Source organism: Hoplias malabaricus, chromosome 2, assembly GCF_029633855.1.
Source record: "Hoplias malabaricus isolate fHopMal1 chromosome 2, fHopMal1.hap1, whole genome shotgun sequence".
NCBI classification, from domain to species: Eukaryota; Metazoa; Chordata; class Actinopteri; order Characiformes; family Erythrinidae; genus Hoplias; species Hoplias malabaricus.
Genome location: NC_089801.1, coordinates 84,352,322 through 84,378,977, shown reverse-complemented (window position 1 = coordinate 84,378,977; position 26,656 = coordinate 84,352,322). Strand labels below are relative to the sequence as shown.

General features: G+C 41.4%; 1 protein-coding gene and 1 pseudogene across 1 annotated transcript; both read left to right on the top strand.

Moving 5' to 3' along the window:
* Nucleotides 1-2,550: 2,550 nt before the first annotated feature.
* LOC136678872 (macrophage mannose receptor 1-like) lies at nt 2,551-6,901 on the top strand. Its single transcript, XM_066657047.1, has 6 exons — nt 2,551-2,594; nt 3,487-3,748; nt 4,659-4,734; nt 5,087-5,476; nt 5,586-5,927; nt 6,055-6,901. The coding sequence occupies exons 1-6, from the start codon at nt 2,551-2,553 to the stop codon at nt 6,414-6,416; spliced, it is 1,476 nt and encodes a 491-aa protein (XP_066513144.1). The 3' UTR covers nt 6,417-6,901.
* A 6,104-nt stretch (nt 6,902-13,005) lies between these two features.
* LOC136687495 (macrophage mannose receptor 1-like) lies at nt 13,006-15,272 on the top strand (annotated as a pseudogene).
* Nucleotides 15,273-26,656: the final 11,384 nt, after the last annotated feature.

Here is a 26,656-nt window from a genome sequence, read left to right as displayed (position 1 = left end):
TGGCCCACTCTCATGGGTTTTATACAGAAGGGTCTGAGAGACTCAAACACAAGGGCAACATTATAGTAACAAGAGTTTCAGCAAATGGTAGATTATTAAGATCCAGTCTCTGAAGTCACATCCTACACCTGTTAATTACAGAGGAATCTCGGGAAACTTTGGCACTGAGCGTGAAATCAACAGATTCACCCACATTCATTTACAATATTCATTTGCATTCAACCATTCACCAATCTACAGGCACAGTTGGCTTTGATCTGTTGGTCACTGCCTCATGTGCAGCTGCTCCAGAGACTCCCATTCTACCAGTCACTGCTTTTCTATAGAAAACAATAGGTAAAGCTTAAAGAAGCAGAGTTCACTAACTATAAAAGCTTACCTTTGGACATTGTGGACATTTATTTAGTTCTGCTGGACATAACCAGGTGGTCACTACTGTGTCTGCACTGGTAAATGAACATATGCAAATGATTTCAGAGGAGAGCAGCTGCTGATAACATCAGGGTCTAATTTTCATAAACTAGTTCTTCTGCTTTCACAGAGTCACGTTAGATTTTATTACAACACAAGCATCCAATGTTTATCTGAAAAAAACTATTAAAACACTAAACCTTTCATGGAAAATTAATAAAGGCTATATTTTATTTATTGAGCACTAACACTGGAGCTGGAGAGGCATCACAACCTCATGGAAATGCACTGTCTCAGGGCCCTAAGAGGTACATTTCATAAACAGTCGGCTGTTGTGACTGACGTGTGGTGAGTGACGTTTATGTAAAGTGTGTTTAGGTGAAACAGACGATCAATTCAATCCTATACGTGACGTAGAGAGGAGGAGTTAGAGAGATCAGAGATAAGAGAGAGAGGATAGAGAGAGATACAGAGTCACAGGGAGAAGAGAAGACGACAGAAGTGGACACCGAGAGGGGAACAGAACCAACACCGAGGTAGGATTCATGTTTCATTAACATTAACATTAACTCATCTTGAGACCAAGATGGCGTCGCGATCACTACGCAAGGCTCAGCGTCTTACCAGTTTTAGCAATATTACACTTATTTACTTAGCTATCTCCAGTTTTCTTGCGCAAATAACTCTTGCAAACTACAGCTAAAACAGACAGACACTTTTGGAAATTAACATTCACTGCACAATGTTACGCTGCGCTGTGTATGTGTATGTTTTCTCTCTCTCCCTATCTCTGTAAAATTATAGGTTCTGCAATCTGTTCCAGTCCGTGTGTTTGTTCACCCGTCTAGAGTTCATACCATATTCCAGTTCGTGCATTTGTTCATCGTCCTGATTCAGGTCCGCCATCCAGTCCATGTGTTTTGTTTGTCAATATTTCGTCTACGTCATCTAGGCGGGAATCATAAATACATCTGTGTGTATGCTGCTAGTCAGCCTTGTTTTGTGCTCTGTGATTTGTGTTGTGTGTATTGAATTCTGTGTGTTTTCCTGGTTTTGACTTTGTTCCATTCCCACTTCGACTACGAGTTTGTTTTTGCCCTTTTTTTTTTAATAACTGACGTTAGATCTGTTGTAAAGTATTGTAAACACTGTGTATATATTTCACCAGAGTAGGGTTGGCTGCCGTTTGTTTTGGGAGTGGGTTTTGTGCGTGTTTTTGTGTATAGACAGGGAATAAGGTAAGGTATTGTCTTTTGTTTCCTTTTTGTTTTCACTTAGGTAAGTTAGAGCTGTTTGTGGGTCAGTTAGGAGGGGTGTTTGTTTGTTGTTTTTGTCGGCTTAAGGCCATCCTGAAGTTCTCTGGTGTTTGGCTCATTGTAAATATCACATCTACTATATATATATATTCTATTCATTATCCATTCTGTGTTTCCGTTTGTGTCCTTTTGTTTCACCATTTACACCTCTGTTACAGTTATTCCCTTCTCAGACATTAATTTCAACACACACCTCATTCTGTTACGGCTCAACGCTAGACTGGGTCATAACAACAAACACCGGGCGGCACGGTGGCGCAGCAGGTAGTGTCGCAGTCACACAGCTCCAGGGACCTGGAAGTTGCGGGTTCGATTCCCGCTCTGGGTGACTGCCTGTGAGGAGTTGGTGTGTTCTCCCTGTGTCTGCGTGGGTTTCCTCCGGGTGCTCCGGTTTCCTCCCACAGTCCAAAAACTCAAAAGTGTCCATAGCTGTGAAGGACTGGCACCCCCTCCAGGGTGTATTCCCACCTCCAGGTAGGCTCTGGACCCACTGCGACCCTGAACTGGATAAGCGGTTACAGATAATAAATGAACGAATGCACAAACAACAGATTCACACATCAGTTTGACTTCAGCCAGCTTCCACCAGAGTTGATCCAAACACCGGGACCAGAAGGACCCAACACCAGCGTAAACCAGCGTAAGGCTAAACCCACACTGGCTGGCATTACCTAGTGTTTTTCTCGCGAATGTTCGCTCGCTGCCGGGGAAGCTGGATGAGTTAAAAATCTGGACCCTCACACAGAGCTGGCTCAGGGACTGTAATTTAATGTTCTTCACGGAAACATGGCTAAGGGACAATGTGGCGGATAGTGTGGAGGAAATGGATGGACGAGCGCTGTTCAGAGCTGACCAGCCTGACTACAGGCAAGACCCGCGTCGGAGGAAACTGTATCTACGTAAACAAAGCGTGGTGCATGGACTCTGTTGTTGTGGAAACCCACTGCTCTGCAGACCTGGAGTTCCTGATCATTAATTGTAGACCCTTCTATCTGCCCTGTGAGTTCAGCTGTATATTTGCTGCCATAGTCTATGTGCCTCCTGTTGCTAACGTTAACTCGGCTATGGAGTGTCTCCGTGCTTCCATACCAAATTGCAAAATACACACCCAGACTGAGCTTTTATTGTATCAGGAGTGAATGCACAAAAGGCAGCTGGCCCTGATGGTGTAGCTGGCCGTGTGCTAAGAGCATGTGCTGGGGAACTCGCGGGTGTCTTCACTCACATCTTTAATGTTTCGCTTGCCCAGACAGCTGTACTATCCATCTTTAAGTCTGCCACCATTGTGCCTGTGCCTAAGCACTCTACTGCTTCAGACTTAAATGACTTTCGACCTGTTGCACTCACCCCAATAATTTCCAAATGCTTTGAAAGACTAGTTCTTTCTCACCTGAAGTCCCGCCTGCCTGCTACGCTGGACCCACACCAATTTGCTTATTGTAGCAACAGATCCACTGAGGACGGTATCTCAACAGCGCTACACACTGCACTAACACAACTGGACTGTCAAAACTCATATGTGAGAATGCTGTTCATCGATTTTAGTTCTGCATTCAACACAGTGATTCCGTCTATGCTGATATCCAAACTCAATCATCTGGGTATCAGCACATCACTCTGCCACTGGATTTTAGACTTCCTGTCTAACAGACCCCAATCTGTTAAATTAGGCAACCTTCACTCATCAACCATCACCTTAAACACTGGCATTCCACAAGGCTGTGTTTTGAGCTTGATTCTGTACTCTGTACATCAACAGAACTGCAGTGGATCAGGTGTCCAGTTTCAAGTTCCTTGGTCTCCACATTTCCAGTGATCTCACCTGGTCCTTGAACTCCTCCGTCCTCATCAAAAAGGCGCAGCAATGCCTCTATTTTCTTCTGAGTCTGAAGAAAGCTTACTTGTCTCCCAGGATACTGGTAAATTTTTACCGCTGTACCACCGAGAGCATACTTACCAACTGCATCTCAGTATGGTACGGCGGTTGCTGTGTTGCAGACCGCAAAGCTCTGCAGCGGGTGGTAAAAACAGCACAGCGCATCATAGGCGTTCCCGCTCTAACAGGCTTCATAAAAGTTTTTGTCCTGAGGCTGTTATCCTGATAAACACTATTCAGACAATTTAAACAAACATTGAACAATCATTTCACTGAACCTTCTGTAAAGTTGTATTTCATTCATCCTTCAGTACACAGTGCATCATCTACACAATGTTACTTTGTTTACATGTTTTATATTTCAATATGTATATATAGTTACAACTTCTATAATCACAATTTTAAACCACAACTGCACTTTATGTAAATTATGTAAATAATGTTATATATTGAACTTCGGGTTAGATGAAGTTGAATCTAATCTAATCTAATCTAAAGAAGCTGCTCCAGTCTTCTGCTGGGGTTAGTTTTCATAGTGGACACTGGATAAAGAGAAAGTTCTACATAGTGACCCAGTTACTGTGAGGTACACACTCCAAAAGAACTGGAAAATCACTCTGAGGAACATCACTGAACTACACTGAGAACCTAAGCAGGTTCTAGATAATACCTGAGTAATTATAATGTATGATCACTAAGGTCCAATGGAGTTGTGTTTGTTATTATAGCAATAGTCTGGTTCAATTATAGAAATTACATTTAAATATTCTCCCGTTTAATGGAACAAAATCCACTGAAACATATCTTTGGATTCTGTGGGTTAACGTCCCTCAATTACTCTGAGATGATAAAGACGTTCTAGATATTTTCTGAAGAAGTGTGGAATATAGAAGTTCTACTGAGACCAAGACGAGTCCAGAACCAGAGAAACATGCCTTCAACCTAAAACAGGAAAAATATTTCAACTAACATTACTTTATGTGCATCGTTTATTAACTTTATAACAATCACATTATTTCTCTGTGTGAAATATACATTTACACTTTGATGTTCAGGAAAATGTAAATAAAGACACGTATTTACTTTTAGAAATGGATCTGAAGTGGGTTTCCATCATCCTCCAGTTATCAGGTCAGTGTGTGTGTGTGTGTGTGTGTGTGTGTGTGTGTGAGTGAGGGAGTGAATGAGTGAGTGAGTGAATGTCTAAGGGTTAATTGTTGAGACTAAAACTATATGGTACTTTATGCCATTTCTGCTGTATTTGTATCAAATAAAGTATTCATTATTATTTCCACATTAAGACACGTTTAGGTGTTGGTTAAGTTGGGCTCCTAGAACATGTTGCTGCCTGGGCATCTACTTGGAGATTAGCCACTAGTTTCTGAACTGATCCAGTGTTAGAACTGGTTCTGAGTTTAACACATCCACCAATAAATATCTGTAAATGATCTCTACAAATCAGTCCTTCTCGTGTTCTCCACAGCTGTGTGTGGGGTATCTGCATACACTTCGTATCGGTACGTTTTTGTGAATGAGAATAAAAACTGGACTGAAGCTCAGAGCTACTGCAGAGAGACCCACACTGATCTGGCCACCGTCAACAACATGGAGGAGATGAAGAACCTGAACACGACTCTCAAAGATAAAACTACCAGCTCAGTGTGGATCGGTCTAAACAGAGGGAACACTGGGAGATGGCTGTGGTCTCTGGCTGATGGAGGTCTCTACAGTGAGGGAGAGGAGTACAGGAACTGGTACAGTGGACAACCAGACAACTCTGGAGGGATAGAGTACTGTGTCACGATGTGGAATAATCCTGGAAAATGGAATGATGACAGATGTGATAAACTACACCCTTTTGTGTGTTATGACGGTAAGAACTCCCAGATTCAGATTCATGTAAATAATTTTCACTTGATGAAATCTGTAAATTCTGTAAAACTTGATGAAATTTCTAAATTCTGACTGAATTAATGTTTCAGAAAAGAACAGCACTCACAGATATATATTTATGAATGAGACAAAGACCTGGGCTGAAGCTCAGAGCTACTGCAGAGAACACTTCACAGATCTGGTCACTGTGAGGAACCGGACGGAAAACGATGAGATCTGGGGTTTATCTCATAACAACGATGGTGTCTGGATCGGTCTGTTCAACGACTCCTGGCAGTGGTCAGATCAGAGTAACTCCTCATTCCGATACTGGAGGTCTGGACCAGATAATTATGGTAATAATGGACAGCAGCAGTGTGCCGTAGTGACTGAGGATGGTCAGTGGACTAATCTGACCTGTGACAACAAACTCCCCTTCGTCTGTCGACAGAGTGAGTCATGGTTCACTGATTCAACAATGAGATGATTAATTATAAATTACACTTAATAAATAATTTTAAAGTCATTAATATAATTCTGTCTGTTGTTTCTCACTGACCTCTGTCCTGTTGTCTCCAGATAAACTGGTGTTGGTGAATTTGACTCTGACCTGGAAAGAAGCTCTGAGATACTGCAGGGAGAACTATGTGGATCTGGTCTCAGTTCACTCTGAGAAGGTCCAGTCCTGGGTGAAGGAGTTGGCTCAGAAAGCCTCCACTGATCACGTTTGGCTGGGACTACGTCACACCTGCACTCTCAACTTCTGGTTCTGGGTCAGTGGAGAGTCCATCTGCTACCAGAACTGGGCTCCAGGGAATGGGACCAGGGTAGAAGACTGTGGTTCTGGAGAGAGATCTGGAGCGGTGGGATCGAGTGGAGGACAGCAGTGGGTCAGTCTGCCACAGAACCAGCAGCTCAACTTCATCTGCTCCAATTACTGAGGTCAGTTACACTTTGTTTGTCACTGGAATATTGAAGTGGACATTGTAACACTCACTGGTTCATTCTCTTCTCAAAGATGAAGACTGAAGCCAGGTGTGTTCCCTTTCTGAGACACAGAAGATCCTCAGTGGGAAGATCCTTATGTTCAGTGATGTTTATGATTTCTTGCATTAGTACTGGGTTTAATGGGTGGTGAGTAAATATGTATATTTTGATAACAATGTTGGATGTTTAGTGCGCAGATGAATTGTTTTCTTCCTGAAATATATGTGGTCCTCAGTCATGAAACAAACAGAATGAGTTTGTTGAATGGACACATTGTTCAAGACCATGGTCTTCAAATGTCAGTTTTAAACATTGTTTCAAGTTTGATCTATTTTTACAGTCCTTCTTTTATTTTGTGTGCTTTTTTATTTTGTGTATCGCTGTATCATCATCATTACTGTCTATACACCAATTTTGTCACCAATTTATTAAACAAAAACCCCAATAAAATACTGTATAAAATAATATGAAATTTTGACTGTAAATCATCATGTCATCATGCTCTACTAAAACAAATGCAAAAGTCATCTCTGTACAACTTGTTTTATAAAATGTCGATCAGTCATTGTTCAATTTATGTGTAAAACAACAGAAACATGCTAGGAACAACAGACAAATAACGTAAAGTTATTATTATAGCTGTTTTATGTAAGATAGTTTGGTTAAAATGAAATGAAGAAAGATTTTTGAGGCAAGAAATATATGCAGTAACTCAAGGGCTGTGTGTGGGTGGTACAATATGTCACTGGTTGTACATATGTCTTATATATAAATGCCACACACAGGTCTAAAACAGGTCCAGCTTCATGGGTTAGTTACAAGAGGGTCTGAGAATCTCAAACACAATGGCAACATTAAAGTGATTAGAGTTTGACCGAATGGTAGATCGTTAAGTTACAGCCTCAGAAAACACATCCTACACCTGGTGTTTACAGAGGAATCTTAGGACACTCTGACTCACCCACAATTATCAGATTCACCCACAAAAATTAAGACTCTCCTCAGTATCTTCTTGGTGCAGACACCCTCTAACTGACCTATATTCATTCATTCATCATCTGTAACCCTTATCCAGCTCAGGGTTGCGGTGTGTCCAGAGCCTACCTGGAATCATGGGGCGCAAGGCAGGAACACACCCTGGAGGGGGCGGACCTATATTTGATGATCAAAATTAATTAGTTTATAGCGTCTAATGATTTTATCTCACAGTCCTCAACACCAACTCATATGTTTCAGAAGTAACACAACTACACTCCACCAATCTCCAGAAAATACAGAGAGCCCACCCTGCTCGGTATTGACTGTTTGCACCTGGAGCAGGACGCCAGACTTTTAAACCATAACAGACATGTAAGGTCTCTTCAGATTCTGTCTGTAACAATCACTAACACAGTCTCAGGAGAGGCGCCGCACCACAGAAAAAGTCCAAAAGAGAATCCATTGTTCACAATGCCACAGTAAACATGCCTTTATTTCCTGAGTATTTTCCTGTTCTGGAGCTCATGGTGCTCTTGCAATGGGGAGTTTTGCCACAAACTCTTTGTGAATTCAACGTTCAGGGCGTTCCTTCTTAGATTCAGTGTAGCTGTGGACCAATGAGAGGCTGCTGGCTGTCAGCGGGGTCCTATCACACGGGGGAGGGGTGCACCTCACTCTCTGGGCCTGTGAGAGGGAGGTAGCACCCCAGAGGTGCACAGTAAAGGGGTGCTTATGACTGAAAGAGCACTATGGAACACCTTCCAGGCCAAAATTTTTTAGAATAAACTCAAATGTACTTGTTTTTATCACAGAACAACCAAATAAACCCTCCATGGTTTTGTGACTATTTTAAACTTTTTGGCCCTTTGAGGTACATATTGTCTACTTTCAGAAAATGCTGCGTAAATTCCATAATACATTATTGTTCTTGCTTAAAATTATGTAAGTTGTCTTACAAGTAAAGAAATAGCTGGTCTGTTATCCTCAGCACCCAGTAACACATTGTTTACCCCTAAAATTATAGGCACTTGTTTGGTTTTTACCTTTTTATCTCTCTTTAAATGTTCTCAATTGGAACTTAAATGATGAAAACAAAAGCCTGAAGGTGAATGAATGCTTTGCACCAAATGTCTAAATCAGTTTAAGCCTCAAATGATCATCCTACTATTTGTAGAACATTCACACATCTACAGCCCACAGAACAATTCAGAATTTGGACAAATTTTTTAAAAAGTCCCTCCTGAGACTATGGGTGTTTCTACAATTCAAACCCACACTTTAGTTTTGGGCATGGTGGTCTCAGCCTCATGTGCAGCTGCTTCAGAGCATCCCATTCTACCAGTCAGTGCTGGGCTATGGAGTTATTACAACCGTTGTCTACAATGTGTGCAGCTTAAAGACGCAGACCTCACTAACTACAAACACTGTCCTTACATTTGGACGTTGTGGACATCCTGAACCCACATGACCCTGGTGTTTCCACGTCCTAAAGCCTGTGTTTACGTTCTGGACGTAGGGTGACCTAATGATTTCAGTGTCTGATATTTATTTCTATTAAATATAATCTACAGGACTGTTTTTATAATATTCTTAACACATAGGAGTCTCTGTAAAACCACACGTGTAAAAATATATGATAATACCATGATGAAACAAATAAAATTACAAATGAAACCAGAAGCACCAGTTGTTACCTTAGTGATATCATGAGCTGAACATCCAGGTACAATGTAAAGCACTGCTGTGCAGAGCCGGTGATTTAAAGCTGGTGAGGGACAGACAGGTGGTCGACTGCATCGAAGACTGCAGGGTGGTCTATGAGAATCAGGACTGATGACATTTTGGTTGGTCTTACACCTTCTGGAAGTGCGGTGAAAACATGATCTGTAGAGTGTGCCAAAGGAGTCGAATTCTTCATCTCATGTGAGTTGTAGTTCAAAGGAATAATTCATAAAATAGAAAATAATTCATTTGAAAAACATGGTTTGTGTGAAACCACTGACACCTCACTACAACAGTCTCAGGGCCCTAAAGGGTTAATATCAAAAACAAGAGGTTGTTGTTGACTGGACGTGTGCTGCACCTGACTTTTGGTGAAGCAGACGTCCATCAGGCTGGTGTCGGAGGTAAAGAGGAGGGGTTTAGAGAGAGAGAGAGAGAGAGAGAGAGATACAGAGTCACAGGGAGAAGAGAAGACGACAGAAGTGGACGCCGAGAGGAGAACAGAACCAACACCGAGGTAGGATTCATGTTTCATTAACATTAACTCAGAGCTAAAGAAGCTGCTCCAGTCTTCTGCTGGGGTTAGTTTTCATAGTGGACACTAGATAAAGAGAAAGTTCTACATAGTGACCCAGTTACTGTGAGGTACACACTCCAAAAGAACTGGAGAATCACTCTGAGGAACATCACTGAACTACACTGAGAACCTAAGCAGGTTCTAGATAATACCTTAGTAATTGTGGAAAATATTCCAGAATGTATTGGATAACTATTTTAATTAACATTGCCAAACTACACTTAGATCCCAAACAGGTTCTAGACTTCATGATTATTTTGGGTAGTAAATATCTAGGTTTTACCTGTAGAGGTTCTAGACAGGTCTGAGTAACTTTAATGTTTTGTACAAACTCTACTGTGATGCAGAGAATCCCAAAACAGTAGGAAAATTACCATGAATCCAGATCTAAATATTGAATCTTAAATCTTCAAATATTCAAAACATTTCAAGAGTGCAAAATGTGTGTTTGACTTTATTTACATTACTTATACAATATTTGGCATGAATTTTCATTATTTCAGTATCTGTAAAGTGTTTCTTATTTCCTAATGTGATTTTCATGAACATATTAATGACCAGTTTCTCTCTATTTTTCTCTATTTTTCAGAAATGTATCTGAAGTGGTTTTCCATCAATGTCCTTTTGGCAGGTCAGTGTGTGTGTGTGTGTGTGTGTGTGTGTGTGTGTGGTGGATAGCTATCCAAGGTGACACCTTACCTTAAGTGGCACCAAGTTCAGTTTAAATATTGGCCATTAATATTATTATTATTTATTTATTTATTTATTTTAAATGAATAATGAGGAACAAACCAAAGCAGAAAGAAACATAAAAACATACATTTCTGATTACATTAGAAGTAACTTAAATGTATAGTAAATAGCTTAATTAAAGTTTCGAATGCCACATTCTCCTCTATTTTTTTTTATTACAGAGTGGCCAAAGGATGGAGGGGCAGAAATTGAAAGTTTTACCCACAGTAATACACTAGCTACTATTGCCTCTCATTGATCTTTTGTGACATTTTATGACTTTAGTTCTGTTTACATGATTAATTATAAATTCGAAATTAAGTAAGACTTTTAAAATCTAGATTAACTATTTAATTTAAATAATTACTTCTTAAGGTGTATTCAACCTTATAGCTATTAAGCAGTATATAAGCTAATGTTGCAACTATGTTAGCAACATCTGACTTGCTAAAATTTGTTCATAAACCTACCCCCTCTAGTTATGTTGCGCCTGCTGCTTTAAGCAGCAGCGCGCAATATATTGTTATCCGATTTGGATTTTTTATTATTATTCCGCGTTTCCTTGTCCGCTTAACTAGTCCCACAGTTTTCGAGCTATCGACTCCGTTCCACCTGGAAATCATGCGTCCTATAGCGACAATGTGGGCTTGTATACAGCTTTCCAATACACACACTCGTTCGTCCAGTACACTCCTTTTTCGCTCCGTTTTTCCCCAGTCATTTCTATGGAATTAATTTTCAAAGCACACTAACTCGGTCATTTTTCAAGCTACGGACACGGGATTTCAGACGGTCGGACCTGGGTGTACCGGGTCGCATCACGTCCGTTTTTGGACCTCTTGCACTCATACTTCTCTTTCTATCCCTCTTTCAAAATCCCTCCATTCATTTCAATGGTAGGCTCTTAGAGTGCGGTGATGTCATACACTGTAGGTTCTCTGGCCGAAAACCGTTTTTTCACTTTTCAGCCAAACAATTCACCATAACTTCCTCATACCTTCACCTATAAACTTCATTTAATTTTAAATTTTAAATGATATAGATCTTAATCTGCATATTTTTATAACATATCGATCCCCAGACTCTCCTTGTCACAACGGTATGTAGACTAGTATAAATATAATAGTGTATGTAGTGTTTATATATAAATATATATCATATATATATTTCTATATTGTATTTGTAGCGTTTGACCTTATTCAAACTCTTCTGATTAATGACATTTTGACTAATAATAATATTTGTTATTGTTAGGATTGACTTAAATGACAAAACATTAACAAGTAGTTAGAGAGTGAATACTGTCATTGCTACGTGAGTTCTTCAGGATTTTCAGACTCCTAATGAACAGACTCCACACTCTTATTTCAAATAATGGAAATATTTTATTAAGAGAAAAGAGAATATTTACTAAACATAGCACGATCCCAGAAATTCTCACTAGATCAACTCAAGTCAAACCGGTTCGAATTTAGAGATAGGCTAGGCGATATGACTTGACTAAGGTGTTGCTAAATGAGATTTAATTAATGTATAAATTTGTCAAGAGACTTAATTAGGCATCAGCTTCTGAAAAGTGAGTACATTTTGCTTGCTTACTCTTTTTGCCTTTATCACCAAGCCGTTGGGTCCAACAGTCTCAGAGGCAGAGACTGAGGGGGAGAGGTGTGGAGGACAGAAACACATAAGCAGTCTGTAACACTTTAAAGGTCATTTTTAAGGGGGGCGTCTTAATTATCCAGGGTTTGTTAAGGTGGAATTTATTTATAATACCTCATTCACAATATACTGGCTGTCTTTTCAATATTTTAAGCTTTATTTCAAGTGGTCATATCTAAAGGTGGACGTCTCAATACAATTGTGGGTTTCTTAAGGTGGAATTTTTCTTAATGTGGTATTTAAAATGTATTGGCCATCTTTTTTTGCTTTTAAGACTCTCATGGCCTGCAATTTGGTCATCTGAATACAATTCTGGGTTTCTTAAGGTGGAATTGTTTTTAAAGGTGTAATTCAATTTCCATTCACGGCCTACGGAGCTCCATAGAGTCCAATGTAAACTGCTGTGGGAAAGTGCTCTCTTAACATCCCACTACCAGCAACTTAGCAGTCAACTCCTTCACCATAGCATTGTCTAGGGACCCACGCGGGTTTTCCGTACCGACAACCTCGCTTTAAGTGGGAAAGATGCGGATCGGGGGACGGGGGTTTCAGCGGCGCAACATCTCGCATTTCCTCCTGGAAATGCAGACCTCTAGTTTAAAATTGAACTCTCATTGAATTATTGTTCCTTCCTTCTGTACGTCTGTTCACATTCGAACACAAACTGAATAGCCAAACATGTGTTTGTGAATACATAAATTTGTGTTTATTTAGTTGTTTGTCAAGTTATGTGTAAAAAATCATTTTAAATCACCTTAGCACCCCTGAGGACACAGAGGATACATGACATTTCCTCTGGTGAAATACTAATAATAATTGCAGCAAATGTGTGTTAAAACCTTTTCACTTAATATCTCTCTTTCACAGCTGTTTTTGGAACATTTACATTCCCTCCTTATCAGTATGTTTTTGTGAATGAAGCTAAAACCTGGACTGAAGCTCAGAGCTACTGCAGACAGAACTACACTGATCTGGTCACCATCAACAACATGAAGGAGATGAAGAACCTGAACACGACTCTGAAAGATAAAACTACCAGCTCAGTGTGGATCGGTCTGAACAGAGGGAACACTGGGAGATGGCACTGGTCTCTGGGTGATTCAGACCTGTATCATAACTGGGCTGTGCTGGAACCAAACAACTATCTAGGGCAAGGGGAGTACTGTGTAGAGGTGTATGGATTTGCTGGAACCTGGAATGATGACACATGTAACCAATTGTTCTATTTTATTTGTTATGACGGTAAGAAATTTCAGACACAGTTTCATGTAAATCACTTTAGGAAATATATCAGGAAAACATTAAAATATGACTGACCATAGCAGTGCACATGTCATCCAGTTGTGCATGTGGCTGATACTTGTTTGGCTGTAAAAACCTAAAGATAGAAATATAGAGTTAACAATGTAATAAACATGTGTTTTAGAAACGATGACCAACACTCATCTATATGTATATATTCAACAAGCAAAGACCTGGCGTGACGCTCAGAGCTACTGCAGACAGTATCATACAGATCTGGCCAGTGTGAGGAACCAGGCGGAGAACCAGCTGATCTGGAACGTGATTCAACATTCAAGTGGTTACGTGTTCTGGATCGGTCTGTTTAACGACTCCTGGCAGTGGTCAGATCAGAGTAATTCATCATTCCGATACTGGAGGTCTGACCAACCAAATACCGCGACTAGTAATGAGGACTGCACTGCAGTGTCCATGGCTGACCAGGGTCAGTGGATTGATGTAAACTGTAACACCATGAACCCATTCGTCTGCTACCAGAGTGAGTGTCATTTCGCTTTCTCAACAATGTCATTATAATCCTCTATCATCCTGTAAAGACATTAAAAATGTCCGGTCCCTTCTGTCTCCAGATAAACTGGTCTTGGTGAATCAGATGCTGACCTGGTGGGACGCTCTGAGATACTGCAGGGAGAACCATAGGGACCTGGTCTCAGTTCAGTCCGAGGAGGTCCAGCTCTTGGTGACAGTGGTGGCTCAGAAAGCCTCCAGTGAATACATCTGGCTGGGGCTCCATCACAACTGCTTTTCAGCTGCTGGTTCTGGGTCACTAACCACACTGTCTGCTTCCAGAACTGGGCTCCAGGGAACGGAACCGGGAAAGAAGACTGTGGTGTTGTAGAGAGAGCTGGAGCGGTGGAATCGAGTGGAGGACAGCACTGGGTCAGTCTCCCAAAGAACCAACAACTCAACTTCATCTGCTCCAACTACTGAAGTCAGTTATTCTTTGGTTTGTTGGTTACTATTTGAAAACTGCAGCAGTACTGGTAACCCTCATTTTATTTCTCTCTTTTCAGAAATGAAGAGTGAAGGCAGGTGTGGTCACTCTTCAGGATCCAGAGTCAGAAAATCCCCATTTTCACTGGTTTTGCTGCTATCCTGAATATTCTTTGGGTTTTATTGGTGGTGAGGTAAATTTTCATTTTGATAATAATCTAGAATTTTTGATTTGCAAATTAAAATGTTCTACTTTCTGAACGTTCTATGGACCTCGGTCACCAAACCAATAGAACGAGAGGGTTGAATGGGCTGGGTTGTTTGTAACGCATGTTCCAAAACTGAAAAAAAATTATAATTAGTCAGAATATATTCATGATTACAGTGTGTACGCCTGCTTTAGACTATGTATATTCATCAAGTGCATTATTCTCTAGAGACCCACATTATAGCCTTTGAAATATGGAGAAAATAGTGTTTATTTTTATTATTATTTTTATTACACAAAATAAACATACAGAAATACTCAGTAAACTGGATGTGATTTTTGAACATTGTGATGTTAGGTAAGAAATAACTGGAGGTTTATAAAATATTCATTGCATAAAGACATTTTATAAAAAATAAATGCATTATAATAAAAACTATGTGTAATGCTGATAGACAGAATGATTAAATATAAAACATTGGTAAAATATAATTTTTAATCTGTTTAAAATTCATCATTTTACCTATTTTGTGCTTCTTTTTACAATGTTATATATTTCTCTAAGTTGAAATGATTTGCTGTGCAGTTGTTTATCATTGTTATTGCGTATCATAGTTTTGAACGGTGTATCTATTGTGTCACTGATTGCTTTAAAGTTATAATTCAAACACTAAATGGAAGTAACTGAATACTGTTATAAAAGCCATGTTTTATTCAGCATTCTGGAAACTTGTTTATTTGTTTTTATTTATTTGTTCATCTACGTTTATAACGGCAGAAACATGGTAGGAACAACAGAATGAGAAAAGAAAATCTAATTTTGCATTTAAAATGTACCATTCAACTCTAAAGGGAATTGCTATTTGTATAGGTGCTATATGTAAGACTTTTTGTTTAAAAACAAAAGTAGGATCATTGAGCAAAACAAAATATAGACTCGTGTGTGTGTGTGTGGGGGGGTGGAGTTACAAGTTGTTCTGAGATCAGTTCATATGTCTTTATTTATTAATGCTGTTGAAGAAAAATGAAAACAGTCGAACTTCTTGGGTTGGTTACAGGAGTCTTTGGGAATCTCAGACACATGGACAACATTGCTGTAATGACAGTTTGAGGATTATAGTAGATCATTAACTCCCACATAAAACACATCCTACACCAGGTGATTACAGAGCATTCTTAGGATACTCTGGCACTGAGTGTGCAGTCATTAGAATCACACAAAATCAGCACATTCCTTCACACTGATCTTCATTTATTACATTCATTCATTCACCTACCTACAGACCCCCAGACGCCAGGACTGAACAGAGAAGAAAAATGGAGGAAAATAGGAAAATCTCTTAAAAAGATATGAGTCAAATTTTGAGACTTTGCAGATTTGATTGGATTGCTTCAAACAATCATTAATGTTGTCAGATTCTGATGTTGGATGCCATCCCAACTCATGCCAAAAGTACTAGATGATACTCTATCACTCCAGGGAACACAGTTCCACAGTTCCACAGCCCAGTGCTGGGTGGAGGGAGGGTTTCTACCTTTCTAATCTAAACTTGTTACGACCTGTGTCCACACTGGGTGAACCTTAACAAAGCTAGATTCACTATAAAGGCTGTCCTTACCTTAGTTCTACTGAATATTTTGAGTTGGTCCCTGCTGGGTGTGTGCTGTGTGATGGACGTGTGTATGAAAAGCACCTCAGAGCAGAGCAGCTGCTGATAACATCAGTGTCTGATTTTCATAAACTCTCCCCCTGCTTTCACAGAGACACATTAAATATGATTACGTCTCATGTCAGAAAATCCTAAAAGGCAATATTTACTTTTATTGAGCAAAAACACTGTGGTTTAATGCCATCAAATCCTTAGTGAAATGGATTGGCTCACTGCCCTAAAGGGTTAATATATAAAGTGACATTTTCATTGATCATGTGATGAGGAAACTTTATGCAAAATGTGTTTTGGTGAAACAGACGATCACTTCATTCCTCTGTCTGAGGTATTAATGAGATGTGCCACTGGTGTTGGATGACCTTCCAAATCATCTTAAAAGAATTATGTAGTGTGCTATCAGTCCAGAGAACACAGTTCCACTGTTCCACAGCCCAGTGCCAGGGCAACAGGGTTTCTACACTTCTAACCCACCCTTGGTTTTGGGCTTGCTGGTTTTAGCCTCATGTGCAGCTACATCAGAATCTCCCATTCTACCAGTCAGTTACAACCTGTGTCCACAGTGGGTGAAGGTTAAAGAAGCAGAGTTCACTAACTATAACAGCTGTTCTTACCTTTGGACATTTATTTAGTTCTACTGAACATTTTCCTCCGGGTGACTGTCTGTGAGGAGTGTGGCGTGTTCTTTCTGTGTCTGCTTGGATTTCCTCCGGGTGACGGTCTGTGAGGAGTGTGGTGTGTTCTCCCTGTGTCTGCGTGGGTTTCCTCCGGGTGACTGTCTGTGAGGAGTGTGGTGTGTTCTCTCTGTGTCTGCGTGGGTTTCCTCCGGGTGACTGTCAGTGTGGAGTGTGGTGTGTTCTCCCTGTGTATGCGTGGGTTTCCTCCGGGTGACTGTCTGTGAGGAGTGTGGTGTGTTCTCTCTGTGTCTGCGTGGGTTTCCTCCGGGTGACTGTCTGTGAGGAGTGTGGTGTGTTCTCTCTGTGTCTGCGTGGGTTTCCTCCGGGTGACTGTCTGTGAGGAGTGTGGTGTGTTCTCCCTGTGTCTGCGTGGGTTTCCTCCGGGTGACTGTCAGTGTGGAGTGTGGTGTGTTCTCCCTGTGTATGCGTGGGTATCCTCCGGGTGACAGTCTGTGAGGAGTGTGGTGTGTTCTCTCTGTGTCTGCGTGGGTTTCCTCCGGGTGGCTGTCTGTGAGGAGGGTGTTGTGTTCTCTCTGTGTCTGCGTGGGTTTCCTCCGGGTGACTGTCTGTGAGGAGTGTGGTGTGTTCTCCCTGTGTCTGCGTGTGTTTCCTCCGGGTGACTGTCTGTAAAGAGTGTGGTTTGTCCTCCCTGTGTCTGCATGGGGTTCCTCCGGGTGACTGTTTGTGAGGAGTGGTGTGTGTTCTCCCTGTGTCTGCGTGGGTTTCCTCCGGGTGACTGTTTGTGAGGAGTGGGGTGTGTTCTCACTGTGTATGCGTGGGTTTCCTCCAGGTGAATATTTGTGAGGAGTGGTGTGTTTTCCCTGTGTCTGCGTGGGTTTCCTCCGGGTGACTGTCTGTGAGGAGTGTGGTGTGTTCTCCCTGTGTCTGCGCGGGTTTCCTCCGGGTGACTGTCTGTGAGGGGTGTGGTGTGTTCTCCCTGTGTCTGCGTGGGTTTCCTCCGGGTGACTGTCTGTGAGTAGTGTGGTGTGTTCTCCCTGTGTCTGCGTGGGTTTCCTCCGGGTGACTGTCTCTGAGGAGTGTGGTGTGTTCTTCCTGTGTCTGCGTGGGTGTCCTCCGGGTGACTGTCTCTGAGGAGTGTGGTGTGTTCTCCCTGTGTCTGCGTGGGTTTCCTCCGGGTGACTGTCTGTGAGGAGTGTGGTGTGTTCTCCCTGTGTCTGCGTGGGTTTCCTCCGGGTGACTGTTTGTGAGGAGTGGGGTGTGTTCTCACTGTGTCTGCGTGGGTTTCCTCCGGGTGACTGTCTGTGAGGAGTGTGGTGTGTTCTCCCTGTGTCTGCGTGGGTTTCCTCCAGGTGAATATTTGTGAGGAGTGGTGTGTTTTCCCTGTGTCTGCGTGGGTGTCCTCCGGGTGACTGTCTCTGAGGAGTGTGGTGTGTTCTCCCTGTGTCTGCGTGGGTTTCCTCCGGGTGACTGTCTGTGAGGAGTGTGGTGTGTTCTCCCTGTGTCTGCGTGGGTTTCCTCCGGGTGACTGTCTGTGAGGAGTGTGGTGTGTTCTCCCTGTGTCTGCGTGGGTTTCCTCCGGGTGACTGTCTGTGAGGAGTGTGGTGTGTTCTCCCTGTGTCTGCGTGGGTTTCCTCCAGGTGAATATTTGTGAGGAGTGGTGTGTTTTCCCTGTGTCTGCGTGGGTTTCCTCCGGGTGACTGTCTGTGAGGAGTGTAGTGTGTTCTCCCTGTGTCTGCGCGGGTTTCCTCCGGGTGACTGTCTGTGAGGAGTGTGGTGTGTTCTCCCTGTGTCTGCGTGGGTTTCCTCCGGGTGACTGTCTGTGAGTAGTGTGGTGTGTTCTCCCTGTGTCTGCGTGGGTTTCCTCCGGGTGACTGTCTCTGAGGAGTGTGGTGTGTTCTCCCTGTGTCTGCGTGGGATTCCTCCGTGTGCTCCGGTTTCCTCCCACAATCCAAAAACAAATCTTGGTCACTGGATTGGCGACTCAAAAGTGTCCATAGGTGTGAGTGTGCGAGTGACTGTGTGAGTGTGTGTGTCCCTGTGAAGGATTGGCTCCCCCTCCAGGGTGTATTCCCTTGTGCCCAATGAATCCAGGTAGGATCTCGACCCTGAACTGGATAAGGATTACAGATAATGAATGAATGAATGTAATAGTAGTCAAAACAAAGAGTGACTCATTTAATATTCATTTATTTAATTTGTGATTAAATATACCATTGACTGAGAATGCAAGGAAATACTGATTGGACTTTGAAGGACAAGCAGCTACTGGAGTGCTTACAGCGCCCCCATGTGGATAATCTTCAGTCTGCTAAACACAAGTGTGTGAGTGAAGGAGTGAGTTTTTCAGACTGATTTCAAACCAGCACCTTAACTATTGAGTTGGTCATGGTTATTAAACACAGATTTGGACTGAAGAAAAGATCCCCTTGCTCTAAAGTAACTTGGTAATTCATCCTAACAACAGCCACCTGATTGGTCGAAGGTGCTTCCTCCAGCAGAACATGCTGCTGATTGGCTGAGGGCAGTGGACTGAGTCAGGTGTTTCTCCTCACGTAACTGCATAAATAAATAGTGTTTAAGTAGATTTTTCATGAATGGTTTACTGGTTATTTCCCTCTAAGTCTTTAGTATTTTGCTCCGTTACAATTAAACTAACATTTACAATTATTTACATACGACTAAATGCTATTATTAGCTAAATGCTAATAATAAGTATTCACAGGTGACTAATAAATGCCACTCATTCAACTTTGTCTGTGTGCTCTCACACAAACTTGGATCCAGCGCTGTGATTGGACAGAGTCAGACAAGGGGGCGGGGCCATTCTAAAGCTTCTTCACCTGACGTCAGAAGTGGAGCAGAATCAGAATGACTCATTTTATCCTGTGTTTCTGACTTAGGAAAACTGTCTGTGATCTTGTTTCACAGTGTGTGGGTTGGTGGCCTCCAGATCCTCATATAAATGTGGACATGCACTGAACAAGGGATTTGTTTATTTGTTTTATTAAAATTTTAACCAAAGCCTCTTTGTTTTGACTCTGACTCAGACACGACAGTAACACATGCAAAACAAGTGTGTTTTCCTCAGAGCCTCCAGATCACAGTATTGTATTGTATAAGAGAAGACAAACCTGTTTTACAGCTGAGATACAACGACTTAGTGATGACAAAGAACTCTATTAGGGGTCTGATATTACCATAAACATTATATTTTAATATTATTAATGGCAAGGCAAGGCAAGGCAAGTTTATTTATAGAGCACCTTTCATACAGAAGCAATTCAAAGTGCTTTACAGAAAAAGAAATTACATTAAAAGCCAGAGTAAAATCATAAATTCCAATAAGACAATTACATAAAAAGAGTAAAATGATTAAAATGATTAAAACAATTTAAAATGACAATAAATGAAAAGAAATAAAAGAAATAAAATGCCGTTATTAATAAACAACTGTTATATTTTTCTGTTGAATCTATGATGATTTAGACTAGTTCTTGATATCTGAGATTTCATCTGTGAGGGTTTGATGGCAGCTGCCAGCCCATGAGTGAAGGGTATGAACTGCTGTAAGATTAGATCTGCTGCCCCCACCTCACCCATTGCTCCAGAGAACACGGTTCCACTGTTCCTCAGGTAAATGCTGGGCTGGGTGCTGGTTGGACACTGGTGTAGTGTCTGAATCCTGATCAGTGTCTACGAACTTTTGGACACAGTGTGTAGCGTGAGGACAGAGACAGGCGGATCATGCAAAGTGAGTTCTGTGGAAGAGGACTGTTGTTGTTGTTGTTGCTGACGTCATGGATGTGGAAGATGATGGAGATAAGAGGGTTTGGACAGAGAGACGTACTGAGAGGACAGAGAGAGACAGGGTCAGTCAGGACAGAGAAGCAGAGCGAGGCGGACGAGGAGAAACAAACTGGAGAAGAACATCAGACCCCAGGTACGAGTCTCATTGTCCTGCTCAGTGTGTGTGTGTGTGTGTGTATGTGTGTGTGTGTGTGACGGTGTGTGTGTGTGTGTGTGTGTGTGTTGGTTGTTGACGGTAGAGGTTAATAAGGTTTGGAAACAGCTTCCTTTTTGAAAATGACTTAGTAACACGTGGGAAGAACTTAAAAATCTACGTAAATATGACTTAAAAATGAGCAGAAATTACTTAAGAGGAGGTGGGAAGGGTAAAATATGGTGTGGGAACAATTTAATAAGGCATTTGTATAGATTATTAATGCACACAAATGACTTACTAATGTGTGGGAACAACTTAAAATGTGGGAATGAATTAATAGGGAAAGATTTAAGACACGCAACTCCTTAAGGAGACGTGGGAAGGACAACATAGTAATGTGACTTGTTAAGGCATGGAAACAAGGTGTGGCACCCTTTCAGAACAGGTTTAATTCAGGATCATGTTGAGTGTTAATTATGTGCATGTCATTAGTTCAGTCGTTTATTAAATATGATGTCGTTTTTTTCTGTCAGAAATGGCTCAGCAGTGGGTGTCCATCATCTTTCTATACTCAGGTAAGTGTGTGTGTGTGTGTGTGTACCTTCTCTGGAGTCTCATTTGTGTGTAAATCTATCTCCATGAGGTAAAGTTATGGATGAAGGCAGTATGTCCAAAAAGTCCTTTCCTTTTTCTTAGAGTGGTACTCTAAAATAAAGGAATATATATATTTCTTACACTAGGTTTTTGCATATTCTGAGAAACTCATTTACCTTCCCCAGTGTCTCATCATCTCTGATGTAATGATGTAATGTAACTGGACCTAGGAGTTAATGTAATTTTTAAGATCCAAGATCTATCTTTCAAAGCGAGATTTAAAAACCATGAGCTTGATTCAGAAGTTGTTCTTGTTGGTTTCATGTGGTTATAAGTATATTCATTCATTCATTCATCTATTATCTGTAACCGCTTATCCAATTCAGGGTCGCGGTGGGTCCAGAGCCTACCTGGAATCATTGGGCGCAAGGCGGGAATACACCCTGAAGGGGGCGCCAGTCCTTCACAGGGCAACACAGACACACACACACACATTCACACCTACGGACACTTTGGAGTCACCAATCCACCTGCAACGTGTGTTTTTGGACTGTGGGAGGAAGCTGGAGCACCCGGAGGAAACCCACGCGGACACGGGGAGAACACACCAACTCCTCACAGACAGTCACCTGGAGCGGGAATCGAACCCACAACCTCCAGGCCCCTGGAGCTGTGTGACTGCGACACTACCTACACTGTCCTACAAAGGACAAAATAAACGTCCCAGACATAAATTAGTGACCTTGCATGTTTAAGGTGGTCCTAACGTCATGCTCCTGCAGATGGCGCTGCTTAAGAGGTGGGGTTATAAATTCCTGCAAGGTCTACGATGGGAGTCCTAAATTGGGAAGATTTGGTACAGTGCAGTGTATATGTTGTTCGATGTGTGTAAAATGGGTGGCAAAGCAGATAATCAGTTAAAATTGCATTTGGGCGTAGTGTGAAAAAAGTAGCTGAATAAGGGTCATCCAGCAGAGGCAACAGTCCCAGTCTACAGGAAGATCTTCTCAGATTTATGGCTGAAACATGACCCCAATGACAGGGACCAAACAGGCAAAGATTACTTCTACAAGCCAACGTAGGTCCATCACTGTCAGTATCTGAAAGGTCACTCAGCAGACTCTAGAGGCCTTTGCTCACGTCTGATCACCTGGTCAGTGTAACGTCCTGTCTGTTTTCCTTGCTCTGGTTGTGGTTCTTGTCTCTGCCCTAGTCCCACCTTAGCTCCACCCTCTCGTCAGTGTCTCATTTGTAGTCCTGCCCTCTCGTTATTGTCCCCAGGTGCTCTGTATATATAGTCCCTTTGTTTCAGTGTTCCCTTGTCGGTTCTTGTGTGTGTAGATGTGTTTCTTTGTCTTACACATAGCCACCAGTTCACAGTTGTTATGTTCCTGTCCTAGTTATGTTTTACTAAGTTCTAGTTTGTATTCTTGACACCATGCTTGTGTTTGTTTTCTGTTTGTTATTGGTTTAGTTTAATTAAATATTCCTTGCATGTACGTCCACGTCCTGCCTCAATTGTGACAGTCAGAAAAATCTGATACTGCAGACAGAACTACACTGATCTGGCCACCGTCAACAACATGGAGGAGATGATGAACCTGAAAATGACTCTCAAAGATATAACTACCAGCTCAGTGTGGATCGGTCTAAACAGAGGGAACACTGGGAGATGGCTGTGGTCTCTGGATGATGGAGGACACTGCAGTGAGGGAGAGGAGTACAGGAACTGGGACAATGGACAACAAGAGAATGGAAAGAAGAACTACTGTGTCACAATGCGGAAAAATGTTGGAAAATGGAATAAAGATAAATGTGATGAAAAACACCCTTTTGTGTGTTATGACGGTAAGAACTCCCAGATTCAGATTCATGTAAAGCTTTATCACTTGAGTAAATTAATCTGGAAAATTAATGTTTCAGAAAAGAGCAGCACTCAGAGATACACATATATAAATGAAGAAAAGACCTGGCCTGATGCTCAGAGCTACTGCAGAAAACACTACACAGATCTGGTCACTGTGAGGAATGACACGGTGAATAATGTGATCAAGGGTTTATCAAAGTCATCTCAAAATGACGATGATGTCTGGATCGGTCTGTTCAACGACTCCTGGCAGTGGTCAGATCAGAGTAACTCCTCATTCAGATACTGGAGGTCTGGACCAGATAATTATGATAATAATGGACAGCAGCAGTGTGCCATAGTGACTGAGGACGGTCAGTGGACTAATCTGACCTGTGACAACAAGCTCCCCTTCATCTGCCGAGAGAGTGAGTCATAATTCACTGATTCAACAGTGAGATGATTAATTATGAAATACACTTAATTAACAATTTTAAACTCATTAAATGCTGTCTTTTGTTTCTCACTGACCTCTGTCCTGTTGTCTCCAGATAAACTGGTGTTGGTGAATCTGAATCTGACCTGGTGGGACGCTATGAGATACTGCAGGGAGAACCATACCGAATTAGTGTCAGTTCACTCTAAGGAGGTCCAGTCCTGGGTGATGGAGGTGGCTCAGAAAGCCTCCACTGGTCACGTTTGGCTGGGGCTACGTCACTCCTCCATCTTCGATATCTGGTTCTGGATTAAGGGAGAGTCAATCTGCTACCAGAACTGGGCTCCAGTGAACGGGACTGGGGGAGAAGACTGTGATTCTGTAGAGAGATGTGGAGCAGTGGAATCGCGTGGAGGGCAGCAGTGGGTCAGTCTTCCTGAGACCCAGCAGCTCAACTTCATCTGCACAAATTACTGAGGTCAGTCAATCTTTGGCTGGTTGGTTTTTATTGGAAAACTGCAGCACCATTGCTGACCCTCATTGTTCTCTTTCCTCTTTTCAGAAACGAAGACTGAAGCCAGGTTGTGTTCCCTGTTCAGGAGCCAGAGTCAGAAGATCCTCAGATTCACTGGTTTAGTTTGTTCTCCTGTTTAATTCATGGGTTTAATGGGTGGTGAAGTATATTTATATTTCCATTATAATCTCAGACTCAGTCGCTGTGTCAGCTTTTCTTCTTCCTGAACTTTCTGTGGACATCAGTCATGAAACAAGCCGAACGAGTTTGTTCAATGGACACAGATTGATTTTAAAATAAGTTTCAATATTTTGTGATCACAAAACTTTCATGAAGAAAAACAAAGTGTACTCCTGCTCTAGACCCAGGGGTTTCTACATTTTAAACATGCACCACACCCCTCAGCGTTTCTACTTTAATCCTGCACCTCCTCAGGCAGCGACCCACTGTCACTACTGTGATACATTCTTCAACACGAACCATGATGGCGTCTGTGGGCGAGTCGAGATACAGAAGCTCCAGAAAGAGCTCAGAGCCTCAAATAAAGTGTTATCACATAATGGAGCATGACACTTACAGTGTCATTTACACACAGTCATTTACAGTGTGTTACATATTCCTTGATTGTGGGGCGAGTGAAAGAAGAGCAAATCAGATTGGTATGTGTTTGTTTTTATTATAAAATGTGTTCAGTGCAACACGAGGTGCATTAGCTATGTTTAAATGAAGGGAAAAACTTTTAAAACATTACTGAACATCAAAATGTAAATTTGCTATTGTTTATGTTGAACTTGAACAGAATGGAATTTCCTGAGTAATATCTAATTGATCTAAAGGATAATGAAACAGTCAGTGTTTAAACACACTTTAAAATATCTGTGATTGTGATCAAACTAAATTTATAAAGCTGAAAGCAAGCGTCTTTCATTATTAACATTGTGTTTATTTTAAAATATGCATTTATGTGGTCTTTTGGAAATCTGTACTCTGTCTTTTGTAGATATTTCTTCAATAACTTACATATACTATGTGAAATTGAATAGTGCTTTGATTGTAATTCATTTCTTTAACTTGTCTTCATTAAAATAAATAATTCACCTCCACATAGAACAACTGAGTTACGCTACGCTAAAAAATGATATTAATACTAATTATATTACATATATGTAATATATATTAAAAGTATTAAATGGTTTCATTTATTTAAAAGTTTTATTTTATTACAAATGTAATTTCAATCATTCAGAGACACTTTCCACTGTACTTCACTGGGCCTAAACGACTCATATAAAGAACGTATGCCATATCATGGCTAATTGCATGACGTCGTGAGGCAAACATGTTAGAATATCACTATATTGACTTTTTTAAAATTGTCGATTTATTTAGTTTGTAAAATTGTAAAACTATGGTATGTGGTATATGGTACAGCCCTAATTCACTCTTTAATTTTTAGTAACTATTTTCGAATAACTTAGTGTGATGCAAATTATAAATATTCAAGCAAGACATTCATAGGATTGATAGGTGGTACTTTGTCAATAAAGTTACAGAACCACTGGTGTAGATGGATGTGGGTTCAACAGGTCACTCCATCCATCCATTATCTGTAGCCGCTTATCCAATTTAGGGTCGCGGGGGGCCCAGAACCTACCTGGAATCATTGGGCGCAAGGCGGGATTACACCCTGGAGGGGACGCCAGTCCTTCACAGGGCAACACAGACACACACACATTCACGCCAATGCACTTGCAACGTGTGTTTTTGGACTGTGGGAGGAAACCCACGCGGACACGGGGAGAACACACCAACTCCTCACAGACAGTCACCCGGAGCGGGAATCGAACCCACAACCTCCAGGCCCCTGGAGCTGTGTGACTGCGACACTACCTGCTGCGCCACCGTGCCGCCTCAACAGGTCACTGTTAGCCTTTATATCTGTGTGTTATAAAGGATTACTAATGACTTTTATTGTGTTTACAACCCAATTAATAACCATCAATACAACATTTAAACCATTTATAGACCTTTATAAGATTAGTCTTATTCTAAAGTGCTATCTAAAAAAGTTCAAACTCAATGGAAATGGTGCTACGAAATAATTACTAGTTAATTAAATAATTAATCAATAACTGAAAATCTGGAATGATTTGTAAATTACATAACGTTTTGAAAAAAATGACTAATTGCAAAAAGGGCAAAGAGTAAACGAGAAAAACAAGCAGAAATACTCCTGAGTCCAGACGGACTAAACCTAGAGGCATAAACAGAGAGAACACTTAACTGAAGGAAAGCGACGTGGCTGATCTTCACATCATTAGAGTCTTAAAACACTGTTTAGCAGCTCTGCGCCTCCGTCACCTAGTGTTACAAGCGCTGAGAGCTGCAGTGACCTGCTCCCAGCGCCACGCTGTTTTCACCTATAGTCTGTTAAAGCACATATTA